This window comes from Anolis sagrei, chromosome 3 (assembly GCF_037176765.1).
Source record: "Anolis sagrei isolate rAnoSag1 chromosome 3, rAnoSag1.mat, whole genome shotgun sequence".
Taxonomy (NCBI): domain Eukaryota; kingdom Metazoa; phylum Chordata; class Lepidosauria; order Squamata; family Dactyloidae; genus Anolis; species Anolis sagrei.
In genome coordinates this window covers 187467998-187495605 of record NC_090023.1, presented here as the reverse complement: position 1 = coordinate 187495605, position 27608 = coordinate 187467998, and the positions used below count along the sequence as shown (strand labels likewise).

At 38.7% G+C, this 27608-nt stretch overlaps 2 protein-coding genes across 8 annotated transcripts in view; one reads left to right on the top strand and one right to left on the bottom strand.

The window, feature by feature from the left end:
• Positions 1–4064, top strand: part of BLNK (B cell linker) — a 171230-nt gene extending 167166 nt beyond the window's left edge. For 4 of the 6 annotated variants that reach the window (XM_067465749.1, XM_067465748.1, XM_067465747.1 and 1 more), the window contains one exon: positions 1354–4064. In XM_067465749.1, coding sequence (XP_067321850.1) covers positions 1354–1473 — 120 coding nt within the window. In that variant the 3' untranslated portion in view covers positions 1474–4064. The remainder of the gene's footprint in view (positions 1–1353) is intronic. The other 2 variants (XM_067465752.1, XM_067465751.1) reach the window with 1 other exon arrangement.
• Positions 4065–8555: 4491 nt separating this feature from the next.
• On the bottom strand, positions 8556–26383 carry ZNF518A (zinc finger protein 518A). 2 transcript variants are annotated; one of them, XM_067465745.1, is made up of 4 exons: positions 26024–26383; positions 20517–20577; positions 18912–19022; positions 8556–15663 (listed from the first exon to the last, which is right to left on the bottom strand). In XM_067465745.1, exon 4 carries the CDS (start codon positions 15570–15572, stop codon positions 11103–11105), a length of 4470 nt encoding a protein of 1489 aa, XP_067321846.1. In that variant the 5' UTR covers positions 15573–15663; positions 18912–19022; positions 20517–20577; positions 26024–26383; the 3' UTR covers positions 8556–11102. The 2 variants fall into 2 exon arrangements, with proteins under 2 accessions (XP_067321846.1, XP_060624674.2); XM_060768691.2 differs by lacking the exon at positions 20517–20577.
• Positions 26384–27608: the final 1225 nt, after the last annotated feature.

Below are 27608 nucleotides of genomic sequence, written 5' to 3'. Positions count from 1 at the left end.
TTCCTTAGGTGCACAAAACCTCCTTTTGCCAGAAATTCAGTGACAACTCTTTCTTTCAACTTCAGATGCATGGTTCTAATCAGTCAATCAGAATAAGAAAATATTATATTGTTTGTTTGTTTGTTTGTTTACCCTATTTATACCTCACCTTTCTTTACCCTGAAGGGGACTCAAGGCGGCTTACGTAGAGGCAATTATTCAATACCTTAAAACACATACAATTCCAAAAAATTAAGTTAAAATTAATACATATTACACATTTTAAATCATTCCATATTAAAATCAGTAAAGTAAGGTTACCTCTATCATATCATGCATAGATAGTCCAGGAGCTGAAAAAGAAATAAAATTGTCGAAGGCTTCCATGGCTGGAATCACTGGGTTGTTGTAGGTTTTTTGGGCTATATGCCATGTTCTTGAAGCATTCTCTCCTGACGTTTCACCTGCATCTATGGCAAGCATCCTCAGAGGTTGTGAGGTCTGAGGATGCTTGCCATAGATGCAGGCAAAACGTCAGGAGAGAATGCTTCTATAACATATGGCCCGAAAAACCTACAACCCAAAGAAATAAAAGTTAAGAGTGATGGAGGCATTACTTTTTGACCCATCTGTGTATATGGCAGTGTAGAGGGGCCTCAGAGGAAGGCAAAGGCAAAAACCCTCTGAGCAAGCCTTGTTTTCAGTCATTTTCGGTCAAAATGTTTTCATACTTCATTATTGCAGTGTAATTGAATTTCTTTTAAAACCTTACAACTTCCAATAGAAAATGGTGCCGCTTAAAAATAAATTTTACAAAAATTTGAACATTAGATGAACAGCAGTGACAAAGAAACTATACTTCAGAAATGTGGTTATGCCAGATCTTTTTGTTAAGTTTTCTGGGCAAGCCAACACTACTTCCAGAGTGAAAAGAACACCTGAGATCCTTTCATCCACATTTAATAGGCCAATGCAAACGAATTCCATAGAAATTACAGACTGCCAAGGAAAAGAAGTTTAATTGATTTCTTTCTCTCTCGGTTCAAAGTCATGTTACTTGATACACAGTCGGCAATTATGTATTTGTTGTAACATCAATGTATTACATCCAAACCTAATGTTTAAGTACACCTCCATGTAAGGTGGGGGAGAAGGATAAAATATCTTGGCAGAAAACTCTTATGTCAGTAACATCCTCAATAGTGATATACCACACATCACCAATGGGGACTTTTATATTTTCAGATGTATATTTTCTCATGGACTTGCATATTGACAAAAAGTGCAGATTCAATTGTATTAGTTGGCTGAAAAAAGTAGGACTTGTGTTTGCAAGTATAAGTCACCTTGAACCTTTTTTCTCTCTCAATATAGCGCTTCGACAGTGTGGCAGAAATCATCGAGAATCATCAACGGTTTTCTCTTGTTCTCATTGACAGTCAAAACAACACAAAAGACTCTACCAAACTCAAACATATAACCAGAGTTTCATAACTATGCACTGAAGATCCGTCATTTTCCAAGAATTTGAGAATAAGTATTTCATGATGAGCAACTGAATATTCAATTCCAACGATAGAATTGAAGAAGTTCTTCCAGATGCTTTTTACAAGCAAAATACATGATATATTGTGGATTTTATAAAGGACCAAAGGGTTATTTGATACTGAACCTATCTTACAGCAAAGTATTGGAGCATTGAGTTAAAAACACCCCATTCCTGCCAAGTTGCTGCATACTTGACATATACATTTTAAGAAAGGCATTCCAGAATCAGAAAAGAAGTCCAAGTAACCAATCTATATAAATAAAAATGTAATGTTCGTTTGTGGGATTAACATAACTCAAAAGCCACTGGACAAATTGCCATCAAGTTTGGACACGATACACCTACTACCCCAAGGAGTGTCCATCACTCAAGAAACATGGATTTTGTCTTTTGGGAGTTGTAGTTGCTGGGATTTACAGTTCACCTTCAATCAAAGAGCATTCCACCAACGATTGAATTGAACCAAACTTGGCACACAGGACTCCCACAACCAACATAAAATTCTGGAATGGTTTGGTGGGCATTGACCTTGAATTTGGGAGTTGTAGTTCACCTACATCTGGAGAGTACTGTGGACTCAAACAATGATGGATCTTGACCAAACTTGGCACGAATACTCCATATGCCCAAATGTAAACACAGATGGAGTTTGGGGAAAGCAGACCTTGACATCTGGGAGTTGCAGTTGCTGGGATTTATAGTTAACCTACAATCAGAGCATTCTGAACCCCACCAACGATAGAATTGAACCAAACTTTCCACACAGACCCCCATGACTAACAGAAAATACTGTGTTTTCTGGTGGTCTTTGGTGACCCTTCTGACACTCCCTCACAACCCTCTCCCAGGAGTCCCAACCCCCAGGTTGAGAAATACTTATTGAAGGCCATCTAGTCCAACTCCCTTCACCAGGGCAAGAAAACATAATCAAAGCCCTCCTAACAAGGAGCCACCCAGCCGTAGATATATATGATTCACTCACATACACACACACACATATATGTATATGACAGATAGAACATCATAGATTTGAAAGGGACCCCTAAAGAAGCACAATAATATGTTCCATGTTCAAGAGTGGGCAAACCAGACAACCTCTACAACACTGACAAAGAAACAAGAAGTACTGTTTACTCACAAGCATAAAGAAATGACATATATTAGAAACTAACACTTTCTCATTATTTTTGAGATCACCAGACTGGGCCACACCAATGCGTAGCAGGGGACAGCTAGTATTTAATATATTCATAAGGCTATATTTGCAATGGCTTTCTGTTCTTACAAAAGGAATTCCTTAGTGAAATTCAGTGGCCAGACTTAGGGTATGTTTGTCATTATTTACCAAGCTAAGTTATTTTCTGGAACATTAATTTTCCAAAGTCGGGCTTTTAATGTAATGTGTTTTATTGGCTTCAGTTGTCTTTGTTGAAACCATTTGTTGAAACCATAACATTTAAAATACATATATACTGATAATATAAAAAGTACAGTAGAGTCTCATTTATCCAACATAAATGGGTCGGTAGAACGTTGGATAAATGAAAACATTGGATAATAAGGAGGGATTAAGGAAAAGCCTATTAAATGTCAAAATACGTTACGATTTTTTTACAAGTTAAGCACGAAAACATGTTTTACAACAGAAAAAGCAGTTTAATACACGGTAACATTATGTAGTAATTACTGTATTTACGAATTTAGCACCCAAACATCGCAATGTATTGAAACATCTGTGGATCTGGGCAAGAGGCAGACTGCATTGGATAATACAGGTTTGATCAGCGGTTGGATAAGAGAGACTCCACTGTACTCCACAAGAGTGTGTATGAATGTGCAGTTATGATGCACAATGCCATGACATAACTCTTTCATGTGTCAACTATTTTGTCTACCTCTCAAATTCTGTCAAGGACAGAGTTATCACATGCCTGTGCTTTTTAAATATGGGTAACATAACATTTGGAAGTTTTGATGATCAAAACACAATGTGTTTGGACTTGGATTTTGTAATTTCAGATGGTATAGTACTTGTCGGACATTTTCATCAACTGTTTATTGACAGTACTGTCTTCATCTGCCACCTCAGATAAAATAGAAATATCAAGTATGGAAAGACACATTCAAAAGTGAAGCACTATGATCTAGATCCAGTAAGTTGATCATCGTTTTTTGTGGAGCTTTTGCTTTAACTGGCAGTGGGAACGCCATACATTCCTTGGCTTCTATTTTAAGCCGCAGAGTTGAGGTTCAAAGCGGAAATTTTATATATCGGTTATCTGGTTTTGACCTTCCAAAAGACAACTGCCTTATTTTTAATTCATTATTTATCCCAGTACTCCTCATATAGTTGTTCCCCACTTTCCCTTTTTCCATTTTCCCATTAATTGTATTTTATCAGTCCTTTCCTTTTCTTCAAATAAAGTTTTCATTTAATTGTTTTGCACTGACAACAGCTTTTTTAAATATAGGGAACATGTTTATTACTATTAAGCAATGAAGACATTTGTGATACTTTTAATTCTGCAACATGAATTCAGTTATTTAAATCGGAGTCATAAGAGTCACACGTAGGTTTTTGTCAAAAACTCATGAAAAAAAACTATTTTCCTCAAAAGAAAGCAAATGGATTTCCATTTAGATCAGTGCTTCTCAACCTTCCTAATGCCTCAACCCCTTACTACAGTCTTTCATGTTGTGGTGATCCCCAACCATATTATTTTCATTGCTGCTTCATAACTGTCATTTGCTACTGTTATGAATTGTAATGTAAATATCTGGTGTGCAAGATGTATTTTTATTAACTGGACCAAATTTGGCACAAATACCCAATGTGCCCAAATCTGAATACTGGTGGGTTAGGGTGGGATTGATTTTGTCTTTTGGGGGTTGTAGTTGCTAGGATTTATAGTTCACCTACAATCAAAGAGCATTCTGAACTCTACCAACGATGGAATTGGACCAAACTTGGCACACAGAACTCCCACGACCAATAGGAAATACTGGAAGGGTTTGGTGGGCATTGACCTTGAGATTTGGAGTTGTAGTTCACTTGGCATGAACACTCAATATGCCCAAATGTGAACACTGGTGGAGTTTGGGGGAAATAGACCTTGACATTTTGAAGTTGTAGTTGCAGGGATTTATAGTTCACCTACAATCAAGGAGCATTCTGAACCTCAACAGAATTGGGTCAAACTTCCCACACAGAACCCCCGTGCCTTGGAGGGACTCACAATCGTAAGCCTCCCTCCAACCTCACACGCTCTCCCTCACCAGCACATACACACACAGTGCCATGCATTGAGCATGCCTGCTCTCCCCTCCCAACTTGGAATCTCAGAAACAGTCCTCCGCTTGTCTAAGTGGCCAGCCAATCACAGTGGAAGAGGGTTTTCAGTGAGGAGTCGGCATCTGTTTCCAAAAAGGAAGAGAAGGGCAGGCAGAGATCTTCAGTCCTCTCTGCCAAAGGGGTTACTGAGACCATCAAAAATGTTTTCTGATGCTCTTTGGCAACCCCTCTGAAACCCCCATCATGACTCCCCCCAGGGATCCTCACCTCCAGGCTGAGAAACATAGATCAGGAGTCCATTAGTATATTCTAACCATTTCCAGCCACCTCATATCAAGTTGTACAAAGTTGGTTGACTTAAACTCAAATGCAAGCTGGAAGAATCAATCGTATTTTCTCTATGTGAGAAATTGCTAGGAGCATTCAGCTCGTTGCAAAGTAGTATGTTGGGTCTACAAGATATGATAGCAATGTATTGCTACTGACCAAATCAAAGTATCATTTCACTGCTAAAGCAGCATTTCTAAATGTTCCCATTACTTAAGCTAGCATATCCAATGAGCAGAATTCAAACTATGAACAGAATGTCATTTCAAGCATCACAGAAGAGATGTTTGCAGGCGTGCCTTTCCCCTCAGTCTTACTAAAGCTGCTCTGCAGGGCTAGGGAGAGTGCTCAAGGAGGCTGGCACCACTGGGAATTACAATGGTGTGAGTTAAGACTTAACATTATCACAACTCATTCTTATAGTTGTGGAGAACTGTGACCACACAACAACCAAGATTCCTTTCAAAGCATATCTTGTTAGCAGCATAAGATACCCACCATGGCAATTTGTTAAAGAGCAAGGGGAGAAGTTGTGACATGTTCAGCAATTTTCCTGACAACCCAAAAATAGTCAGTGGACAAGACGCAGTACTTACAATGTCAGTTTTAAGAGTGCTGCACTGAAACCCAAGAGTGATGCAAGAGAAAACTCACCCTTCCCATTCAACACCAACTGAAATCTGCAAACAGCAGATAGGGATGTACCACAATATACAGTACTTTAATGTGCTTTGCAGTGAAGCTGAAAAAAACCACAGGCTAATGCTTCACCAAACAGCGAACCCCAGGTCTCCATAGGATGAAAGAACAGTTAAAGTGGAGTAATACTTGTATTCTGAATCTGTAGTACAAATGAGCCTAGCTTTTCTGTTCAATCAATAAAAGTACATAACGTTTTTCTCGTCCTGGATTCTGATTTAATGAATGCACACTAAGCTGATGAACAGAAAACCTACGTATGGTAGCTTCAGCTTTGTTTCTTTTAGGGATGATAAAAGGAAATGTTTATTATACTTTACCTAGTCAATCACCCCCAACAGTAAAGTATTTTATTTATTTATCATGTCAGAAACAAAATGAGGGTACCGTTATAATGTATTTTTTTAAAAAAAATAAAGTTAAAAATTTGGCATTATACTAGTATATACTTGGCATTGTATCTAGTATAATGCCAACAGTAAAATAAAGATGCATGTTTTTACAGAGGTAAGTCACAGAGCCAAGTCCCACTGATTTTGAAAGGACTGGCATTAAAGTACTAGAATTGCAACCCAGGTCACAAATCTAATATTTATGAGTTACGGAAATATACACTCATATTAAGAAAGCATTATTAATTCAGCATTCATTCCTATCGATTGTCCTATTCAATTTCTTAGAAAGTGTGTTGCATACAAAAAAGGAGAACATACTTTTGTTTTCCCCTCCATTGCCACTTCTGTCACCCTCCTCACATAAAATGGAGTGCTTCCCCTTCTCCACTGCAAAACTGGAAATAGAGACTAACTTTGTCTTCCACGCACATTTAAACTCAGTGGCCAAAGCCCTGTTGGTAATATAAAAAATCATTCATATAAATGTGTGATTATACAGGGTGAGGCAGCATAACTTCCTTTTTTCAAAACTTAATATTTATTTGTCGTGTCAGGGCAACCACCAATTATATTACATTTCTAACAGAACAAAGCAAACAAACAGACAAAATACAAAATTTGTGAGTTTGGTAGTTGATTAAATGTCCTTTGACCAGTATCTGGCCACTTGGAGTGCCTCTGGTGTTGCCTTAAGGAGGTCCTCCATTGTGCATGTGGCAGGGCTCAGGTTGCATTGCAGCAGGTGGACAGTGGTTTGCTCCTCTCCACACTCGCATGTCGAGGATTCCACTTTGTGGCCCCATTTCTTGAGGTTGGCTCTGCATCTCGTAGTGCCAGAGCGCAGTCTGTTCAGCGCCTTCCAAATCGCCGTCCTGTGTGTGCCCAGGGGGGAGTCTCTCATTTGGTATCAGCCATTGGTTGAGGTTCTGGGTTTGAGCCTGCCACTTTTGGACTCTCACTTGCTAGGGTGTTCCTGCAAGTACCTCTGTAGATCTTAGAAAACTATTTCTAGATTTAAGTCGTTGACATGCTGGCTGATACCCAAACAGGGAATGAGCTGGAGATGTCTCTGCCTTGGTCCTTTCACTATTGGCTGCTACTTCCCGGCGGATGTCAGGTGGTGCAATACCAGCTAAGCAGTGTAATTTCTCCAGTGGTGTAGGTAGCAGACACTTAATAAAACTCATTGTATGAATCAGATTTTTTAAAAAAAAAATTATAATGTAGGCGCATACCTAAAGTTTTGTTTTACGTAGTTTTGAAGATCAAATTAGGTAGGCAATGTCCCCCATTCTCCATACACTGAGTAAACCGATTTCTGGCGTTTGTCATAACTCTTGCCAGAATAGCAGGTTCTATGTTGGCAATTTCTTCCTGGATGTTGGGTCTTCAAATCTTGTAGGATCCTTGGATGGTTCACATAAACACGGAATTTCAAAAGACCCCATAGAAAAAAAATCACAAGGGGCCACTCCAAATCAAAAAGTAGGCCTCAACATCAAAATTACGCTCCTCACTGTTCCAACGCATGATGGCGACTGAACTGTCAGGACAAAACTTTATACTCCCGCCTCTTGAACAAGACCACCAGCGCTCCGCTACATCTTCAACCTACTGAATGGCGCGCATTTTAAAAAAGGAAATTATGCTGTCTCACCCTGTACAATATAGGTATTTCTGGTTGAAGCTATTCAGCAACAGCACCTTCCCATCCATACCACCTAGGTACTCCTCCTATAACTGTTTAATGGCCAGTGGATGGCAAGATTGACCAAAAAGCATCAAGCTGTGTTGTATAGTCAGGAACATGAAGAGGCATGCACCATCCTTCATCTCTTGGGTCAAAGAAGAGTATGTAATTTTTGTGTATCCAGTGTCAGGACTATAGCTAGATGTTTCCTGGCCAACTTCATCATCCTTGAACTAAAAAGGCTGAGGTCAAGGAACATAAAGGTAGGTGGTGTGCCTGAAGAGACAAGAGGGAATGCAACGATGCCTGGTTGAGCTTTACATATCACCAAATCCATGCTGGATATCAGTCAATATGTTTTGTAAACAAACAGAACTACTATGTCTATAGAATTTATAAACCATCAGCTTCGCTAACTTAATAGTTGTGTAACACGAGGGAAAATATATTCTGTTCATATATGCAACAGCAACATTTTCTAAGATTTTACCAGCTCGGTGCAATGTAATTCCAAAAGACAATGTCATTTGATTGCGTGTACACATTTCAGAATTGAGATTCTTATAATTTTACCCAGAACCTTAAAGAAATCTCATGTAACAAATATGAAGCTTTTCAATCTCATTAACTGTGACAAAGGATTAAAATTTAATAGCAATATTACAAAAAAAAATTAGTGGCAAAAATAATTACAGTCACCTTACATACACCCACTCATGCAGCATTAAGAGTAGCTGTACTATAACCAAGAACAGAAGCCAGGCCACATTATAAACACACTGCTTGGCCGCTCTACAGCTCAATTCATGTGGTTGAAAACGATTGTGGAAGGCATACTAATTTTTCAAAGCCTGGCAAAAACCCTTGTTTCCTTTCTGTTCTTCCGTGTACCTCTCAACTTTTAATCAAATTTGAGATGAGCCCTGTGTAATGATGATTTTAATATAAATACAAAATATAATTATGAATATAAAAACCGGAATGCCCTTCACACGGAAATCAATGCATCATTCCACACTTCGTAGGGAACTTATTCTGTCACAATTTAAAAGAATATTCAAACTGTTACATATTTGAAAAAGTCAGCTCAAGAAACAAAGACCAAGATTCTTTATCAGCAACTTAATCTTACAATAAAAACCTGTGCTTTACTTATGGTTTTAAATTATTCAATACAATTATAGAGAAATATTTCTATAAAACAAATCTGTTAACACCAAACATGTGCAGGAGAAAATCTGAAGAGGTAATCCTGAACTGCATTTTCTTAAAGTACATCATTTTCCTGAGATTTTTTTTTTCATTTTCTAAGAACTGTTTAAACATTAAAGAAATTAGATCCACGTGTTAGACTGGTGCAACTCAATCTTAACTTTTTCTGCTCATTAAAATAGTGACTCTCACCATTAGATAACCCTAATTTTTCTATAGTGGACAATACACAATTTAACACTACTAAACTGGTATCAATGAAATCACATCCTCTCCTTATGCTCCAAATGTAATTTTGTTTGTGTATCATTTCAGTCAATACAACTTTGTTCTCTATTTTCTGAACACACAGGGTATATACACATATTGACTATTCAGACTTGACCTATCTGTGATAAAACTCAGTCTGGAAGGAATCTTGGGACATGCCCATGTCTCTCTTTTCCCTTTGCAGGTGGACGAATGCCTGCTTCAGCCCAAATTATCTGAACAGTGTGTGAATTTGACTCCAAGGCCTGAACATACAATGAACGTACAATGATCTTTCCTCCAGCGAAAAGACAAAAACTTTTAACTGTGACTTTAAATGCCCAATATGTAATGCTCTGGCCAACAAACTGAAAAATGCAATATTTTAGTCGCTCTAATAAGTTAAAATATCTGTTCAACTGCAGGCTTAAGAGAGCAAAAGTTTCTAGATTGTGGATCAATACAACAGCCTGAGGAGTTTGAGCAAATATCCAATATAATTTCTACTTTCAACCTGACAGCCAAGGCTGTGCTGTTATTCTTGAGAAAATTAAGTTTGGTGATCTTTGACAACATGGGACAAAAGCATTTTTGTTTGCGTAAATTAAGCGTCACAACCTAAAACACAGCAGAATGGTCAGGTCAATGCGGGACCGTTGTGTTTTTTTAATTAAAAGGATGTCCAAACTTGGGAGATTTTTGGTGTGTGGAATGTCAAATGCTTCCTCGTTGTGGGATATCAATTTTTGTACTTAGAAAATCAAACCTGAATTATTCCTTTAAGAAAGAAATTATAGAATCTAGTAATAAAACAAGATTTAATAGAGAAAGTTAGAATCTGATTTCTAGCAAGACTATGGCACCATAACCATAGGCTGCACACAGGTAGCAAAATTCTTCAAACTCCTAAGACCAATTATACTGATTTAGTGGGGATAACTAATATCCTCTTTTGACTTTCTTCAATGGACCCTATAAGCTAATAATACTTTATGCTTCCAACTGATTTCATTATCAGGTATAAACACAGTAACATGTTTATTGATTTATATGAAAAAATATCTCACTAAGAAAGTAGACAAGATGCACAGAAAAAGTACAAGTGTCATGTGCATAGCAATATAGCTTAAAGCATTCACATATGGCTTTGTTTAAAAAAAACTGTAAGGAAACCTGGCCCCATGTAGACCTGTGGTCATACAGTCAACACAAAGTAAACTGCTTCACATCTTTTAGGCACTTACTAACAACAGTGTTCATCCCTGGAAAAGAAAAGTTTTTGTCCTTTTTTATTTATTTTTGTTAAGATTAAGGAAAAATACGGCAATAGCTGTGTGTAGCTGAAAAACATTTTAGTAGTGCATGCACAGAGCTGGAAAAATACAATTCCTGTGCAAGTTTTTATAGCAAATAACTAAAGTACAAAAATATGTACACACTTTGATTTTTTTTAAAAAATGTACAGAACAAAAAAAGCCCTGAAACTCATTATCTAAATACAAATATATGACATGATAGTAGTAGCAAAAATCAATTTAAACCGCAATTGCAACTATTTAATTTAGAGTCATACAGTTTCAATTTTAGGTGCTACTACAAAACTTGTTCCTTTTAAAAAAAAAAAACACCAAAAACATGATTTTGAAGCTGTTGTTCAAAATAATCTGCAGTCATATACTCTGCTTTGACTTCTTTATAAATCATAATAAATTACTCCAATGAATTCCAGTCACGAGTGGCTTCCATTAGATGACGTTGTCCATGCCCTACCCAGTTGTCCTGATTGTCAAATATTCTCCCACAAAACCAACAGCTAAATTTCATTTTCAGCGTATTATCAGAGGTAGTTTTTACAATCTGATAATTGTTTTTGCTAGTTTTCTTCAGTGTTAATTTTAAAACAAACCTTTCTTTGACAGGACTGACAGGTTTCAACGTTTTACGTTTTCTTCGAGAAAGGTCGTCAGCAATTATATACAAACTGTTACTGTAATCCGCCGGCTCCAAAAGAGCATCAATAGTTCTCTTTGATAAAGAGACTTTTAGTACATGTCCTTTAAATTTTGCAATAGTCTTCATAACATTTACAACTTCTGGAACATCTGCATCTGGGTGGTTTAGTACTACAACTGGCTGATTTCTTCTGGGGCATTTGACAAGTTGTTTGGAATCAAAAGGAAGCAACTTTAGAATCCTTTCAGTGTCTTTTGACGCTCTTGGTCTACAGGGGGCATGAAGCAATGATTCAAACTCATTTACATCCACCTGATTTTTCGCCTTACACTTTCGATGCAATGTTTTCTTTCTGGGGGGCTCTTGGAGGTCTTCCCTTGCTCCCCGTTTCAGATTCCGGTTCTTTTGCGAGACCGTGGCATCCGAAACTTTAGCACCAGTTTGTTTTGAATGACGTCTAACCTTTGAAAATCGGTTTGCCATAGATCTTGATTTTTGGCTTCCAAAACTACTCCTTTTGTTAGCAGGTACTGTTTGTGCTGAATCAGATGAGGACTTTTCTGACCATATTTCTGCATGCCTCGAGGAATGTACAGACTCCATGGAAGTGCAAGGGTCTATGGATTCATCTCTGGCCAAACTAGCATTTGCTGGCATCCATTTATGTGATAAGAACAAAGCATTGCTAGAAGAAAGAGTTGACTGTTTGTGGTCCACTGCAGGTCTGTTAAGGGAACAGGTATTATTGAACTGTAAAGAGGACACAAAGTTGCTAACTGGGAGACAATTGTCAACAGCAGGAAATGTCTTTATTTTCAAAAAAAGCTTTTTTTGCATTGCTCCAGGTTTCTTTGGTTCAGTATTTTGACTATCAGCAGTATTATGAATGTGGTTCTGTATGAGTGGCTTGTTTGACGACATACATTTAAGAAAAACTGCTTGCCTGCCATCAGGCAAAAGTGCATACACAGGTTGTTCTTGTCCAATTTCTGCATGTTTTATTGGTTCCAAAGAGGCAACCCTACCACCTTGATATCCAGCAAGGATTTTCAGAGAAGAAATTGTATTGTCTGAATTTGTAATATTAAGTTGTTCCTTTCGTGGTTGGCTAATGGATGAAGCACCAGCTGTCCCACTGCAGACACTAACACTAGCAGAATTTCTTACATTTTTAAAACTGTCTGTGTTTGGTTTCATCTCTACGACTTCTTTACTGCACTCTTTAGGTACACATTTATCTAAAACCTGAGAATTATTTTCAGCGGCATTTGCAATTGTTCCAAGTGACCCACCACCAAATGTCAAAATCATTCCAGGTCCTTTGTTCAAAAGTAAAGATCTAGTTGCACCATGTGTTGCCTGAGGATCTGAACCCGTTTTTGGAGAAGGCGTTCCTGAAATAACTTGCAGCCCTTGTTGGTGGGCAAGGCGCAAAGGTACAAAAAAATTTGATGATGGCTGAATTACCACTGATTTTCTCTGTTCTGGAAGAGATGAATGGGCAATATTGGCACTACGGATACTGTAGTGCGTTTTCTCTTTTGCCAACTGATGCATTATGATTGAATCTGTCTGAGTCTTCAGCAATGTACCTGCTATCCCTGATGGAGGGTTCATTTCTTCTGTTCTATGAGATGTCACTGTGTCTTGTCCATTCCTAAAGTCCATAGCTTCATTTGTTGCATTGCAGTTAACATGCAACTCTCTCTTGAATTTATCAGGGGAATGTGTTAAACTGCACACAACTGCTGAATCTTTGAAGTGTGTAAGCATTTTATCATCTGTATGATTATTTGGAAATGGCTGATTACAGGCAGGTTTTGTGTAGTTGTGTGGCTGTGTAACAGGTTGTCCTTTCAATACATCTTGTAATGACTGATTCACTTCAGGTGACAGAAAATTGGATGCATGATTACTTTGAAGTGAGAAAACCGATGTAATCTTAGGCATGACCGATGAATTTACACAATTTGAGGCATTTTCTTCTTTACACTTTTCAGCTAAATGATCCAATACTTGATTTACCTTACTATTTAAATATTGTGGGTGTTCATGATTTTCAGCACAATGCTGCCTATCAATGGCATAACCAGGCTCATTAGTTAAGAATACTGGAGAATAATTTGAATTTACAAAGCCATAAAGAGGCTGCAAAGATCTTTTTTCCAAATTTAATCCTGTTGCTGATTTAGAAACACACGCTGTGGTTTCACTGGCAGACCTGTGTGGCAGGGGACAGTTTTTGTCAGACATCAAATCTGTAGATTTATCCAAAATGTCTATTTTAGAATAATTATGGAATGGCAACAGCGCATAATTACAAGCATCAGTTGAGGGACAATAAGGATTATTATGTTTACTGCCGTTGTTCACTTCACCATTCAAGACCTTGAACTCTGAAGGAAAGGATTTCTTCATGGGATCGTAATGAAGCATGTGTGTACCATCAGATGTTGAAATTTGAGGATGGTCCTGAGATATACAATTTCTCCATGAAACAGGATGTCTGGTTTCAGTCCTTGCCACCAAATCACAAGGTAATGAAGAATCTGGTTTCACTGCCAGATGAGCTGCACGCTTTGCTACCACTATATTAGCAGGAGCAACAATCTGAGATGCATTCCAATTCAAAGAACTCGTACTTTCTTGCTTTATTTTTCCTGAATACTGACTGCAAAATGCTGGTGGAGATGTCAATGAATTTACAGAATTTCTAGATACTTGATTAATTTCATGAGATCTGGCACCTGAAGCAAAACTTGGCCTGTCAACTGACTGTGGTAGACATCCAGCTGAATAGTCTTTAATCACTTCATTTCCTGCAGGCAAATTCTGTCTATCAGTAGGTAGCAGTTTAATCACTATATGTTGCTTTCCATCCACCACTTTGAATCCCATAAATTTAGCGCTGTAGTTTGCAGGAACAGATATTTTATTATTTTTAACCATCAGTACTGTAGGACCATGAACAGCTTTTTTCAACAACCCTTGTCCAGAACCCAATCCATCTTCTGTTCTGTTGCACTGTACTGCTGGGGAGGATTTTGTTTTGCTATAGATAGCTTTTTCATTTGCAAGATTGTTGTTTTCATTTAAGGCAGGTTCCTTTGCAGATTGGCCTAATTCTTCAAATTTGGGCTGAATCTCTTTCAAGTTGTTGAGAACCTGTGTATCCTCATTTCCAATTCTACAACAAGTACTTGTAAATTTTTTGCGTCTCCATAATGCCTTCCTCGAAGCTCCTGTTTTGTACCTTTTCAAGATAAGTTTTAGTCCTGCTGAAGTTTTCATCCTCTTTTCACTGTTAACTCCATCTATTTTATCTTTTGGATAGATGCGGTCTTTGTGTGAGGTAAATATATGTTTTAAAAGATAGTTTTTCCGTGACGCCATGTAGTTACAATACTGACAACTGAAGGGAAACATGCCAGTGTGTGAAACCATATGCGTTTCATATTCCTCTTTTGAAAAACCTACGTAATGGCATGTGTCACATTTATATTGTATTTCCTTGTGTCTATGAATGTGTTGAACAAATGTGCCTACATCCCTGGTAGAAAAAATACATCTTTCACATTGAAACTGGCCATTCACACAATGATTAGATGAGAAATGTTTTGTCAGACCCAACAAAGTATATCTGTGGTCATCATTACAGATTTCACATTTCACTAAAGTGCTACGATGTGTCAGACGGTGTTGGTTAAAGGACTGAAAATTATTTGCTGAAAAATTACACATTTCACATGGGTAAGATGGCAATTCTCCATGATGTAACAGCTGGAAGTGTTTCTGTAGATCATTTGGGCTGTACCTAATGTTGTCTTTGCATTTTGTACAGCTAAAGTTTAGTATTTTTGCTGAAATTTTCTGTCCTTCCTCATAATGCAGTCCTAGTTTATTACATGGAGTATGAGTCTCAGAACAGTGTAAATTGCCTCCATTCCCATCCACTTGTGTGAAAGATGTCCTTGCTGGCTTCTCTTTACATTGAAACAAATTCATATATCTTTCAATTTCATGTTTCGATACCACTTCATTTGGGATACTGACTCTGGGCAGCTCTATTTTCACATCTTTTAGTCCGTAGGAGAGAATATCTGAAGTTGCAGGCTGAGATGTAGACTTTTCAACAGCAATAGTTGATACAGGAGCACATATTCTATCCACATTCTCTTGCAACAAGCTGGTTTCTTGAATACAAGACGGTTCCTGTTCAGATGGCATTTTCTTAAGCTTCTCTAATATCCTGTCACAGTATTCTTTAAAAGACCTCTGTGCTGAAATACTGTCAGAGAATTTCCTCAGTGTAATATATCTGGAAAAAAAAACACAATGTAATTCTTAAAAACCCATAAAGATCTGCATTTTAAAAACAAACTGAATGTCTATATAATTAAAGAATATGTAATAAGTCAGCAAAAACTATTTTAAAAAATTCAAGCCTTTTGATCAAGTGCTTGACTATTTCTATTATTTTATTATATTTATTAAACTCTCACAAACATTTATCACATCGCATCCCCCAATACACTCAAGATAGACTTCAGATTTAGCTTTTAAAACCGCAAGCTCCCAGGTGGTACACACATTAAATTTTAGCTATTGGCATCTCTGGTGCCTCCCAGTCCCATCTCACCAAGAGAACCCAGAAGGATACCATGGTCAATGGTATCGAAAGCAATTGAGAGGTCCAGGAGAACCATCAGGGACACACTCCCCTGTCTAGTTCTCTGCGGTGGTTATCCACCAAGGTGACCAAAGCTGACTCTATTCCATAGCCAAGCCTGAAACCAGACTGAAAGGGATCTAGATAATCCGTTTCATCCAGAAATCCCTGGAGTTGGGAGACTACCACATGCTCCAAAACTATGCTCAGAAAAGGATGGACACTGGCCAATAAGTTGTCCATTATAGAGGGGTTCAGCAGTGGCTTTTTCAATATAGGTCTCACAACTGTCTCTTTTTGGGCAAGATGGAACTTTGCCTTGGTCTAAGGAGGTACTGACCACCACTTTCACCCACTCTGCCAGTCCCCCACTGGCCTGTTTGATTAGCCAGGAAGGACAAGGACCTAGAATACATGTGGTAGTTCTCACCTCTCCAAGGATCCTGTCCACATTCTCAGGCTGCACAAATTGAAAGATGTTCATCAACACTGGACAAGCAGGAGCCAAAGTTACATCCATTGGAACTGTATCAAATAACAGCATCCAAGTCGGAACGGATCTGAACGAATCATCTGCAAAGTGCCTTACAAATTCTTTACAGTGGGCTGCTGAATGGTCAGGGATTTTTCTTTGAGGACCAGCATGTAATAGTCCTCTGACCACTCGAAACAGCTCAGCTGGATGGTTCCTTGCAGATGCAATGGTAGCAGCAAGGAATGATTTCTCTGCTGCCTCCATTGCCACAGAGTAGGCTTTCAAATAAGCTCTAGCCCGTGCTCAGTCAGATTCATTCTAGTCTCCATCTCACTTGGAAAACCAGGGGGCTGGTTTGGCTAGAAGTAAAAATTCTTTGAGATCCTACCATAAAAACATGGATGAAAAATAAACCTCATCAGAAAACCATACATAGAAAGATTTTCAAAGTTGTTTTAAAATGCAACACAATGAAACAAACAAAAATTCTACCTACCTACCTAAAATTCTACCTACATTTTTGAAATAATAAAAATCTAGTACCCTCTTGGAAGTAGGTAGGTATGGGGAATGGGAAGAAGGGATTTGGAAAAGAAATGACTCAGTGGTACTAAAGCTTTATATATCTTAAATAGAGAAGTTATTCTGCGAAGTACACATTTATTTATTTACCATAGTTGTATGCCGCCTTTCTCAGCCTGGAGGTGACTCCGCCCAGAGGCGACTCACCTGAGAAATATCAAACTTTTCCTTTCCTACAGAACTGGTCACCAATCTCAAAGGATAACCAAAAAGGAGACTGGTGCTTCCAAAAATGAAAACTCGATACATTGCCCTTTGGAACTACCACATGACTGCAAACCTTTAGGGTTTTGACTGGACAAGTTGTTCTTCATTCAGTAACATGATTAGACTTGTCATAATGCATCATCCATTACATACAATATGCTATTAAATAAGTCAGCAAGATGCAAGCCTTTGATTCTAATTTCCTTACACTCAAAACATGTCACTTGTTCTTTGAAACATGGTGAAAATACAGACTTTTCTTCCAGTCCTCCCAGCACAGTAATCAAAAAACTTCTGTCCTATCCCTTGACTTTATTGCCTCAAATTTTCTTTCTGATCTCATCTTTATTCAGTCATTGACTTGTCTTCATTCACTCGTATCCATCCAATCCATTACTACCAATTTATTTACTTCTGTCTTTTCTCTGAACATGTGCCATAAATACAATGGTGACTTCGTGTGATATCTCTGACTCTGCACAGTTTCACATGCCTATTCTGAAAACACTACATGGCTTTCCCATTCCCACTTATTTCTCTTCTTAGAAATTCAACTCATAGACATCCTTCCCTGAGATATTTACTAACTCTGCTTCTCTACACTGCTATCCAAATGTCAACTGCTCCCTGTCATTATTCCTTCTCTCGTCCTAACTCTTTTCCGTCACAGAACACTTCCATATTATTATTTCCCATACTTTATGAAAACCTGAAAAGCTCACTTTTTAAAAGAACTTTTAGAACAATATTTTAGTCACAATAAATTATGTTAACTGAGGGAGTATCTATGGTGCAGAATTAATGCACGGGAGTGAAAGAAGGGAGGCCCTGCTCTCGCTCCCGTCAACAGTGCAAATGCGGCTGGCGGAGACGAGAAGCAGGGCCTTCTCGGTTGTGGCCCCCCACCTATGGAACACACTCCCAAAGGAGGCAAGATCTGCTCCCTCGCTCCTGACCTTTAGAAAAAATAAAATAAAATCATGGTTCTGGGACCAGGCCTTCGGACAATAGATGTATGCAGCTTTCAGTGGGACAAGGGCTGGAATGGTGACTCAACTGATGAGATTGCTTTATGGTTTTAATAACTGTTTTGATATTTGATGATGTACTTTTTTAAATATGTTTTATGTTTATAGTGTGGTTTTACTATTGTAGTTGTAAGGAATTGAATTTTTGCCATTATCTATGTGTAAACCGCTTTGAGTCCCCCTAGGGATGAGAAAAGCGGTATATAAATAGTGCAAATAAATAAATCTAACATCTGTTTAACTATCATGGCTCAATGTTATGGAATTCTGAGAGTTGTAATCTGGTAAGGCACCAACATTCTTTGGTGGAGAACACGAAAGGCCTTCTAAAATTACAACTCCCAGGATTCCATAGCATTAAGCCATGGCAATTAAACGGATGTCAAACTACATTAATAGTAAGGTGTTGAAATTAACAATATATTCTTCCCATTTTCTCCACTCCTCCGTTCTTCTAAATTTAGCTTGCTGATTTGACAATTTCATCATTTTTATGTTTCAACTCAGATATAAATATTTCAAAAAATGCAGTATGTTTTAACTAAACATTTTAGACAGCAAACTTTTACCATTTTAAAGTTTTGCGAAGAAATCCTTAAACTTACCTTTAAAGAAAAATTACAACTCCATTATTTAGTATCCACTCAATATTTTTTCCCAAAAGATAGGCATAAAATAAAGGTTTGATGCCTTTTGCATTCAATATATTAAAAATCCTGAAATAAAAAGAAAAAAAATAGAATGAAGCTGTACAAATCACCAATATTTGAGATCTAACTATAGCAGATTTTAATATAAACAGAAAGGCCTACCTCTAAGAGGAATTCTACCATATGACTAGATGAAAATTGCAGGGATATAAACAAAATTATTTTTATGCTAGTAGAAGGAAACATAGCTAGTTTTGCAGTTCTGCACATGCTGGAACTGAAATACTTAATACTTTAAAATTATCTTGTACTTAGGAATTTGTAATAAGTATTCAAACTTGGTTTATAGCAGATACTGCTAATCAAAATACGGTAAGTACACTCATGCAAACATTCTAAACAACAGGGCTAAGTGAACAAGAACTTGTTGAGTTTTTAAACAAACAAAACATACTGCTTTCCTAAATCTCATTAATTTTCAATACAATCTTAGTGCACATCTACCCTAGATATAATTTTGAATATAGTCAACAGTATTTTCTTCTATGTAAAGATGCACTAGACTGCAGTCATAATACATGGCTGTACAACTACCTAGCCCTTTGGAACAGACTCATTAACCATATGTTAACTAATTATGCACACAAAGCCATGCAACCTATTATACCTTATATTATTATTATCTTTCACATTGAAAAGAATCATGTTTAAGTTTAGAAATAGGCAGCCAAATTCTCAAAAATAGCTTCAGTTCTGAAAATATTTGATCACATCATATGAAAGTCGGTTCATATTAAAACCATGTTTCTCTAACATTGCTAGGGATTGCTACTGAGCAAGAATATGCATCCTGTTGAATATGGCACTAAAAGATTCAAAATGGTGCAAGCACCCTTAGATTATCTAACTGACCCTTTCCGCAGATTAGTTCGGATGTAAGTGGAATGTATTTTATTAAATTAGAACAGGAGTAGGGACTACAGCCTTTAACATGTTGCTCAAATTAAACTATTATCCACACTAGCCAGCATGGCCAATGGTCAGGAATGCTGGGAGTTGCAGTTCAACAGAATTTGGAGGGCTGCACAGTTCCCACCCTTTAACTAAAAATAGGGGAGCAGTCACACAGGCAGGTTTCTTCAGTGCACCAACTTGTCATGAGCATCTGCGCACACTGAATCATTCTGTAAGGATCAAAAGCACAGAATCCTTCGAAACCCTAATCCTCAAAATTAGAACACTCTTGGCATACCCTAATAGAGGATGACGTCTATAAGCATGGTTTGTGCATGCGTGCTTTGCGGTCACCTGTTCACTTATGGCAACCCCATAATTTTAAAAGAGTTTTCTCAGGTATGGAATATTCAATATGTGCTTTTACCACTTTCTTTCTCTGAAATATAGCCCACAATATCTGGTATTCATTAGTGGTCTCCCATCCAGGAATTCAACCGAACTGATCTTTGTTAGCTTCCAAGATGAGGATTTGATATCTCAGTTTAGGATATTTATGCAAACTTAAATATTTTAACAGGAAAACAAAAAAAAAATCCTACCTACCTTACAAACAATAAATGTCTTCATTTAGCTTTATAATCTATATTTCATGTTGTAAACATTTCTGAAAGAAATATTTTAAGCCTTGTAATCAACTGCCATTAAAAATGTCACATGTTTTGCAAATATTCAAGAAAGAATAAGAATTCTTCCAAGTTCAAAACACAATGATTTGATGTTTCTACATTTTTTCCTACATTTCCTACATTTCTTTCTACTTTCAATATTTCCAACTTCTGGTGGTACTTTACTTTAAACCCTAAGAAATACATTATGATTTCATGGCAGTCAAGCATATGCAACCAAGCAAAAGATAGTACAATTAGAATTTCTTTTCATTCAACTATAATAGATGCAAATTATCAAGTCTCGGCCTAACAAAAAATGCAAACAGAAACCCCACCTATCAGTTATTCACCATAATTTACAAGACACACAGTGAGCACAAAAATAATCAAAACATATGAACGTTTTTCATTAATTAATTTTCAGAAACAAAGCGTCTGTTGCCTAACTTTCTAAAATGTTTTTAAAGCTACATTCCATATAATACTTAAACTCACTGTGAACTGCCCTGAGTACCCTTCAGGTTGAGAAGATATATAAATATAAATATTGCAAATCAATAAATAAATTCTATTACTTCTTTTTAAAGTCTACACACAGGATGATAACACTTCATCATACCACATTGAGTAAAGACAATAATCATGGTGAAAAGAAAAACTCAAGAAGAACAAGATGGCAGTTAGCTTTTCCTGTCTTTCCACACCATAATTTTTTTAAACATTTTTCAAATTCTCATTAAACATCCATTAATGACAATGCTCATTGTCTTCTCTTCACAAAGGTGAGAACTGGTTGAAAAGTGTGAGGTTTCCTCCCAGTCAAGTGAATAGCACAGCTGAGATATGAAACCAAATATGTTGGCCTGCCTTATCTGCAGATGTTGAATGTGCTAGGGTCTATCAAATCGGAGAAAAAATAACAGTGTATCTTACCAGCTAGCTGGAGCAAAACTGTGATAAGAAATATTGCCAGGTGATCAACTCTCATGGAGCGAGACACTAATTTTTGTCCCTAAGAGACTTTATCAAGTTATGCCAAGTAGTCCACAACCAACACCTTCATCACTCCCTCCATAGATAAAAAAAAGTTTGTCTTCAATGAGGAAATAAACACAGAGAACAAAACTTCTAATTTGTAAGACTGAGAGATATATGGGCTCCTCAACTTAGCCAAGACTAGTTTAAATTACATCATAGCACCACTTAGTGATAGATACAGGGGGCCCTTCTACACAGCCATATAACCCAGAATATCAAGGCGGAAAATCCCACAATATCTGCTTTGAACTGGGTTATCTAAGCCCACACGGCCATATATTCCAGTTCAAAGCAGATAATGTGAGATTTTATTTAGCTGTGTGGAAGGGGCCTGGTCAATTCTCAGCACCACTTAGTGATACAGATACTAGTTAAGTTTGAAAATGGAAAAATGGAATTATGTGCTTTTTAGGAGAAGATAACCAATTATACATAGAGCTTGTTATTGATGGAAGAAGCTGTGTGAGAATAGCTTCCTGTCTCTCGCATCTTTCTCCTGTGCTGTTTCTTTATTTATTTATTTACTATTTATTTACTATGCTTATATACCGCAATTCTCAGCCTACTGGCGACTCATTGCGGTGTTTCTATCACAAGGCAAAAGCAAAACTCTGCTACATTTTGCCTAAGATCACTATTCTCCCTGTCCCCCTGCCACCTTCATGTTCTGTTGTCTCCTGACATTAAATCCAGTCATGTCCAACTCTGGGGGGTGGTGCTCATCTCCATTTCTAAGCCAAAGAGCTGGCATTGTCTCCTAGGAAAATATAAACAGAAGAAGCACTGGAATAACTACTGTACACATCTTCCCTTGGCTCTCCTTGTGGAAGACGTTCTAATTTCTCAGTCCATTCAAAGTCATCTCCCCCTTACCCTAGCCAGCCGGCCAGCCTCAGCTTGACTTGGTCAACAAGACTTCTCAATAAGAGTGAAAAGAGATGAGCAAACCATACTGAGTTTTGCTGCATGAATATACACTTCTGTTTCCCACCCCATTGGCTGGCCATGTCATACTTTCCTCCAGAAGAAAATATTGTTAGGGTTCAACAGGATATAATGCGAACACAATCACATTTATTAACTGTTATAGCAGTGTGGAATTGTTTTATGACAACATAATATAGTTACATATTACTGTCCATGTGCAAAATAACACCTGTTTTCATTAAAATAAAAAAGGGACCTAAAGTGAAATGTAGTCACCAGTTATTCAAAACCATGTTCTAATTCAGTGATTCTCAACCTGGGATCTGGGGACCCCTGGGGAGCTGTGATGTCATCACAAAGGGTTCACAAAGGATTAAATTAAGCTATTAGTTATTATTAGAGTTGCTACTATTAAATTCATATTGAATTATTCATATTGAATTATTATAATCAACATATTGTATTATAACAGAAGTGTGTGCTTTAACAGATAACTTATATCTTATATCCCCTTAACTTATATCCCCTTCTTTCTAAATTTGAAGGACCTTTATGAGAAAATTGAAACAATTATTAGATGCAGTCTAGTGCCTTAAATCTTGAATTAAGTCTTGGGGGTCGACAGTCACAGAAGATATTTAAAAGGAAGTCTATAATGCAGAAATGGTTGAGAATCAATGTTCTAATACAAGTAGTTACTCCTTTTTGAGAAGTCAGTTTACTATACAAACTGTTTTAAAATCTTTCCTCTGTAACATGTTATGATGACCAATATAGAGCAACATGCAAAACACAGTATACACAATTGAGGACTAAATCCAAAAGTTGGTTTCCAACTAAAATAGACCAAATGAATCATTGGGGCTTACATAAGTATTGATTTACAAAATCTGCATTGATTCAATAGGTCTTTTTAGTTGGGCTAAGCAACTTCATTTAGGTGTATGTCACCTGCTAGAACATACTAGATTCCAAAGCATGCTCTTCCTTTGTTACAGAACTCTGCTACAATCATCTGTCAATAACAAAAGTTCACCTACTGCAAACACAAACGTGTTAAAACACTAATGGATACTGAATACTTAAGGCTACCATACTATGTCAAATTAAATGTAAATAGGATAAATTAAATGGGAATTTTATTGGAGTAAAGATGCACAAGACTTCCTTATCCACTGAAGTATCTTGTCCTTTGACCACAGTTAGAAAGATGGAGAAATACAGTAAAAGCTGGAGAGGTAAAACAGAAACGTGCTATGAAAGATGGAGACACCTAGGGAAAATAATAATAATAATGTCTTTTTAAAGTTATGGAGACCTAGGAACAGTTGTGAGAGTACTCTTCAGCATTAACATGGGTTTGCAATGTTAGTTCTAAACATGTGAACAAAGAGTAACAGTAGATGCATCCTGCCTGTAGCACACATGCCAAGGCGTGAGCATGTGCAGTAACTTAGTAATAAGTATGTAACTGGAAATGCTATAGTCATCAAAAAAACCTGCTGATGCCATATTCTAAGACAATTGAGTCTTGCAAATACAAAGTGTTTCAAAAAGATGTCCTCACTTTAAAATCACTGTATCTCTGCAACCCTGACTGGCCCATAAATTGACCTCTTTCCACTTGAAAGGGTGAGCACATGGTTACTGCTAGTTGCCTCTCCAAGCAATAAATACCCTGGCCACAGTCATTTGCAAGATGGCGACTCACAACATAATGCATGAGATTGTCTCTATTCTCTATTTGTGGAGTTTTTTTTATAACTGGTGTCTAAGATCAAAATAGTTACTAAAACTTGACAACTGTAACTTTTTTTGTGTAATTGTAACATATACTGCTTTGAAATTGGATTCATCATTTTGAAACTTAGCATCTGCTGGGGTTTGGTTCCAGGACCTTTGTGGACACCAAAATCCATGGATTTCCACCACTTATTATATCTAAAGGTATAGAAAAACAGTGCCTCTCATACAAAACAGAATAACAAAGATGTGCCTTTTGGATTTCCTCTGAACATTTTCAAACTGTGGATGGTTGGATTTATTTGAATAAATAAAACACAGTAGTGGAACATACGGTCTGATTCATTCTGTATTGCGTATAATGTGAGAGATGAACATGGTCGTACAATGGTATACTGGTCAACTTTTGCTTGAGATACAAATGGAGGTGAATAGAGAATATGTGATCTGCATGAAAGATGAGGAATGGATTGTGTAAGTGCTAAGAGGTGAAACAAAAGACACCTCTTGTGTTGGGAAGCGCATGGCAGCAATGGAGGTCCTGATGTTACAAAGGCCGCTTCTACACTGCCATATAAATGTGAGATTATCTACTTTGAACTGGATTATATAGTATTATAGACGCTGGGCCCCTCCCAAGAAGCTATATAAAATCCACATTGAACCAGATGACATGGCAGTGTGGGCTCAGATAATCCAGTTCAAAGCAGATTAATGTGGATGATCTGCCTTGATATTCTGGATTATATGGTTGTGTGGAAGGGCTCTCATATAATCCAGTTCAAAGCAGATAATGTGGATGATCTGCGTTAATATTCCAGATTATATGGCTGTGTGGAAGGGGCCAGTTCAAAGCAGACATTGTGGATGATCTGCTGTGATATTTTGGGTTATATAGCCGTGTGGAAGGGCTCTCATATAAACCAGTCCAAAGCAGACATTGTGGATGATCTGCCTTGATATTGTGGATTATATGGCTGTGTGGAAGGGCTCTCATATAATCCAATTCAAAGCAGACATTGTGGATGATCTGCTGTGATATTTTGGGTTAGATAGCTGTGTGGAAGGGATCTCATATAAACCAGTTCAAAGCAGATAAAGTGGATGATCTGTCTTAATATTCTGGGTTATATGGCTATGTGGAAGGGGCCAGTTCAAAGCTGACAATGTGGATGATCTGTTGGATCATCTGGATGATATGCCAGTGTGGAAGTGAAGAAGGGAGGCCTTTTCGAGAGAGTTTTCCCTCTTTCTTGAGGAAGGCCTCCTCTCCTCTTCTTGGCTTGGAAACATCCCAAGCAGGTGAGGAGGCTGCAAGGTGAGAAGTGACACCCAGCTGGGGCAACGCCTGAGGGAAGCACAGGAGCCCTCTTCTCACACACAAGTCCACTCCATGTTGTTGAGTCTTGGTGGAGAAAGGCATGGCCACATAGGCTGTCACGAGGCGCCCTGGCACTTCGGCATTGGCCCGCACGGAGTCCCCAAACCCTTCTTCCCCTCCCAAGGAAGAGAACCCGCGTAGAGGGGGCGGGGGGGCAAAGCGGGGGGGACTATTTGATGCCTCTCCGCCGGGGCAAGAGGGCGGTTCCTGCCCAACTGCCCGAAGGCGACGCCTCTTGCCCCTCTCCCCCGCTTTAACCCCACCGCCTTCGGGCCTGCCCGGCGCCCCTCGCCCTCCCGAGGCCCCCGCGGCCTCCCCGCCCGCCTTCCCCACTCAACGGGCGCCTCGGTTACCTCGCCCGCCGCCATAGTCCGACGAGTCACCGTTGGCGGCCATGACGCTTTGCATCCGGGCACTTGACGCGCGCGGCAATGGAGGGAGGCGGGGTGAGGAGGCCGAGGCGGAGGGATATGCGCCTCGCGCGCACACACAGAGAGAGAGAGAGGAAGGCGCGGAAGGAGACCTCGGGGCCTAATACGCTGGTTGAGTCAAATGAGTCAAAACAGTGAAATGACCCCCCGCAGAAGAACGCCCTTCAGTCTGGCTGAGGGAGGCGGCGCGCGAGGAGGTCCTCCTGTGGTCTCCCCCACAAAGCGCCTCTCTGAGGGGGGCTTCTCCTCAAGGCATGAAGGAGAGTGTGCCTTGCCTTCCCCACCACCTCCCAGTCCCTCCTCTTCCTCCTCCCCTTCCTCGCAGACGGGCAAACAAACAGGCACACTATGGGGGCGGCTCAGTCACAACACAATACACCAACATCCCTGGCAGGGAGGCAGCTACATCCCTCATGGGCCGCCTTGGCAGAGGAAAGAGCAACCCAGGAAAGGAAGGAGCCATCATGTCCTCCCTCAGCCAATGGAGCCTGATGACATCACCGCCCTCTTAGGTTCATCCCGCAGCCATTTTCTCAGGGCTCTTCCACACACCCAGAATATCAAGGCAGATCATCCACAATGTTTGGTTTGAACTGGATTATATGAGGGCCCTTCCACACAACCACAGAACCCAGAATATCAAGGCAGATCACCCACAATGTCTGCTTTGAATTGGATTATATGAGGGCTCTTCCACAACCATAGAGACCCAGAATATCAAGGTAGATCACCCACAATGTCTGCTTTGAACTGGATTATATGAGGGCTCTTCCACTCAGCCATAGAGACCCAGAATATCAAGGTAGATTATCCACAATGTCTGCTTTGAATTGGATTATATGAGGGCTCTTCCACTCAGCCATAGAGACCCAGAATATCAAGGTAGATCACCCACAATGTCTGCTTTGAACTGGATTATATGAGGGCTCTTCCACTCAGCCATAGAGACCCAGAATATCAAGGTAGATCACCCACAATGTCTGCTTTGAACGGGATTATATGAGGGCTCTTCCACTCAGCCATAGAGACCCAGAATATCAAGGTAGATCACCCACAATGTCTGCTTTGAACTGGATTATATGAGGGCTCTTCCACAGCCATAGAGACCCAGAATATCAAGGTAGATTATCCACAATGTCTGCTTTTAACTGGATTATATGAGGGCCCTTCCATAGAGACCCAGAATATCAAGGCAGATCACCCACAATGTCTGCTTTGAAATGGATTATATGAGGGCCCTTTCACACAACCACAAAACCCAGAATATCAAGTCAGATCATCCACAATGTCTGCTTTGAACTGGGTTATCTGAGTCCACACTGCCATGTTATCCAGTTTAATGTGGATTTTATACAATTGTGTGGAAGGGGCCTGAAGGAAGGCACCTCCTAATATTGGCTCTGTATTTCTATCCTTTCTATAGGGATCCTGTTTGCCCAGCCAGACATAGCAATGGAGCAAGCCAAACAAGGCCTGCTTTCATCTTTTTCCACGACTCTTTATTCCT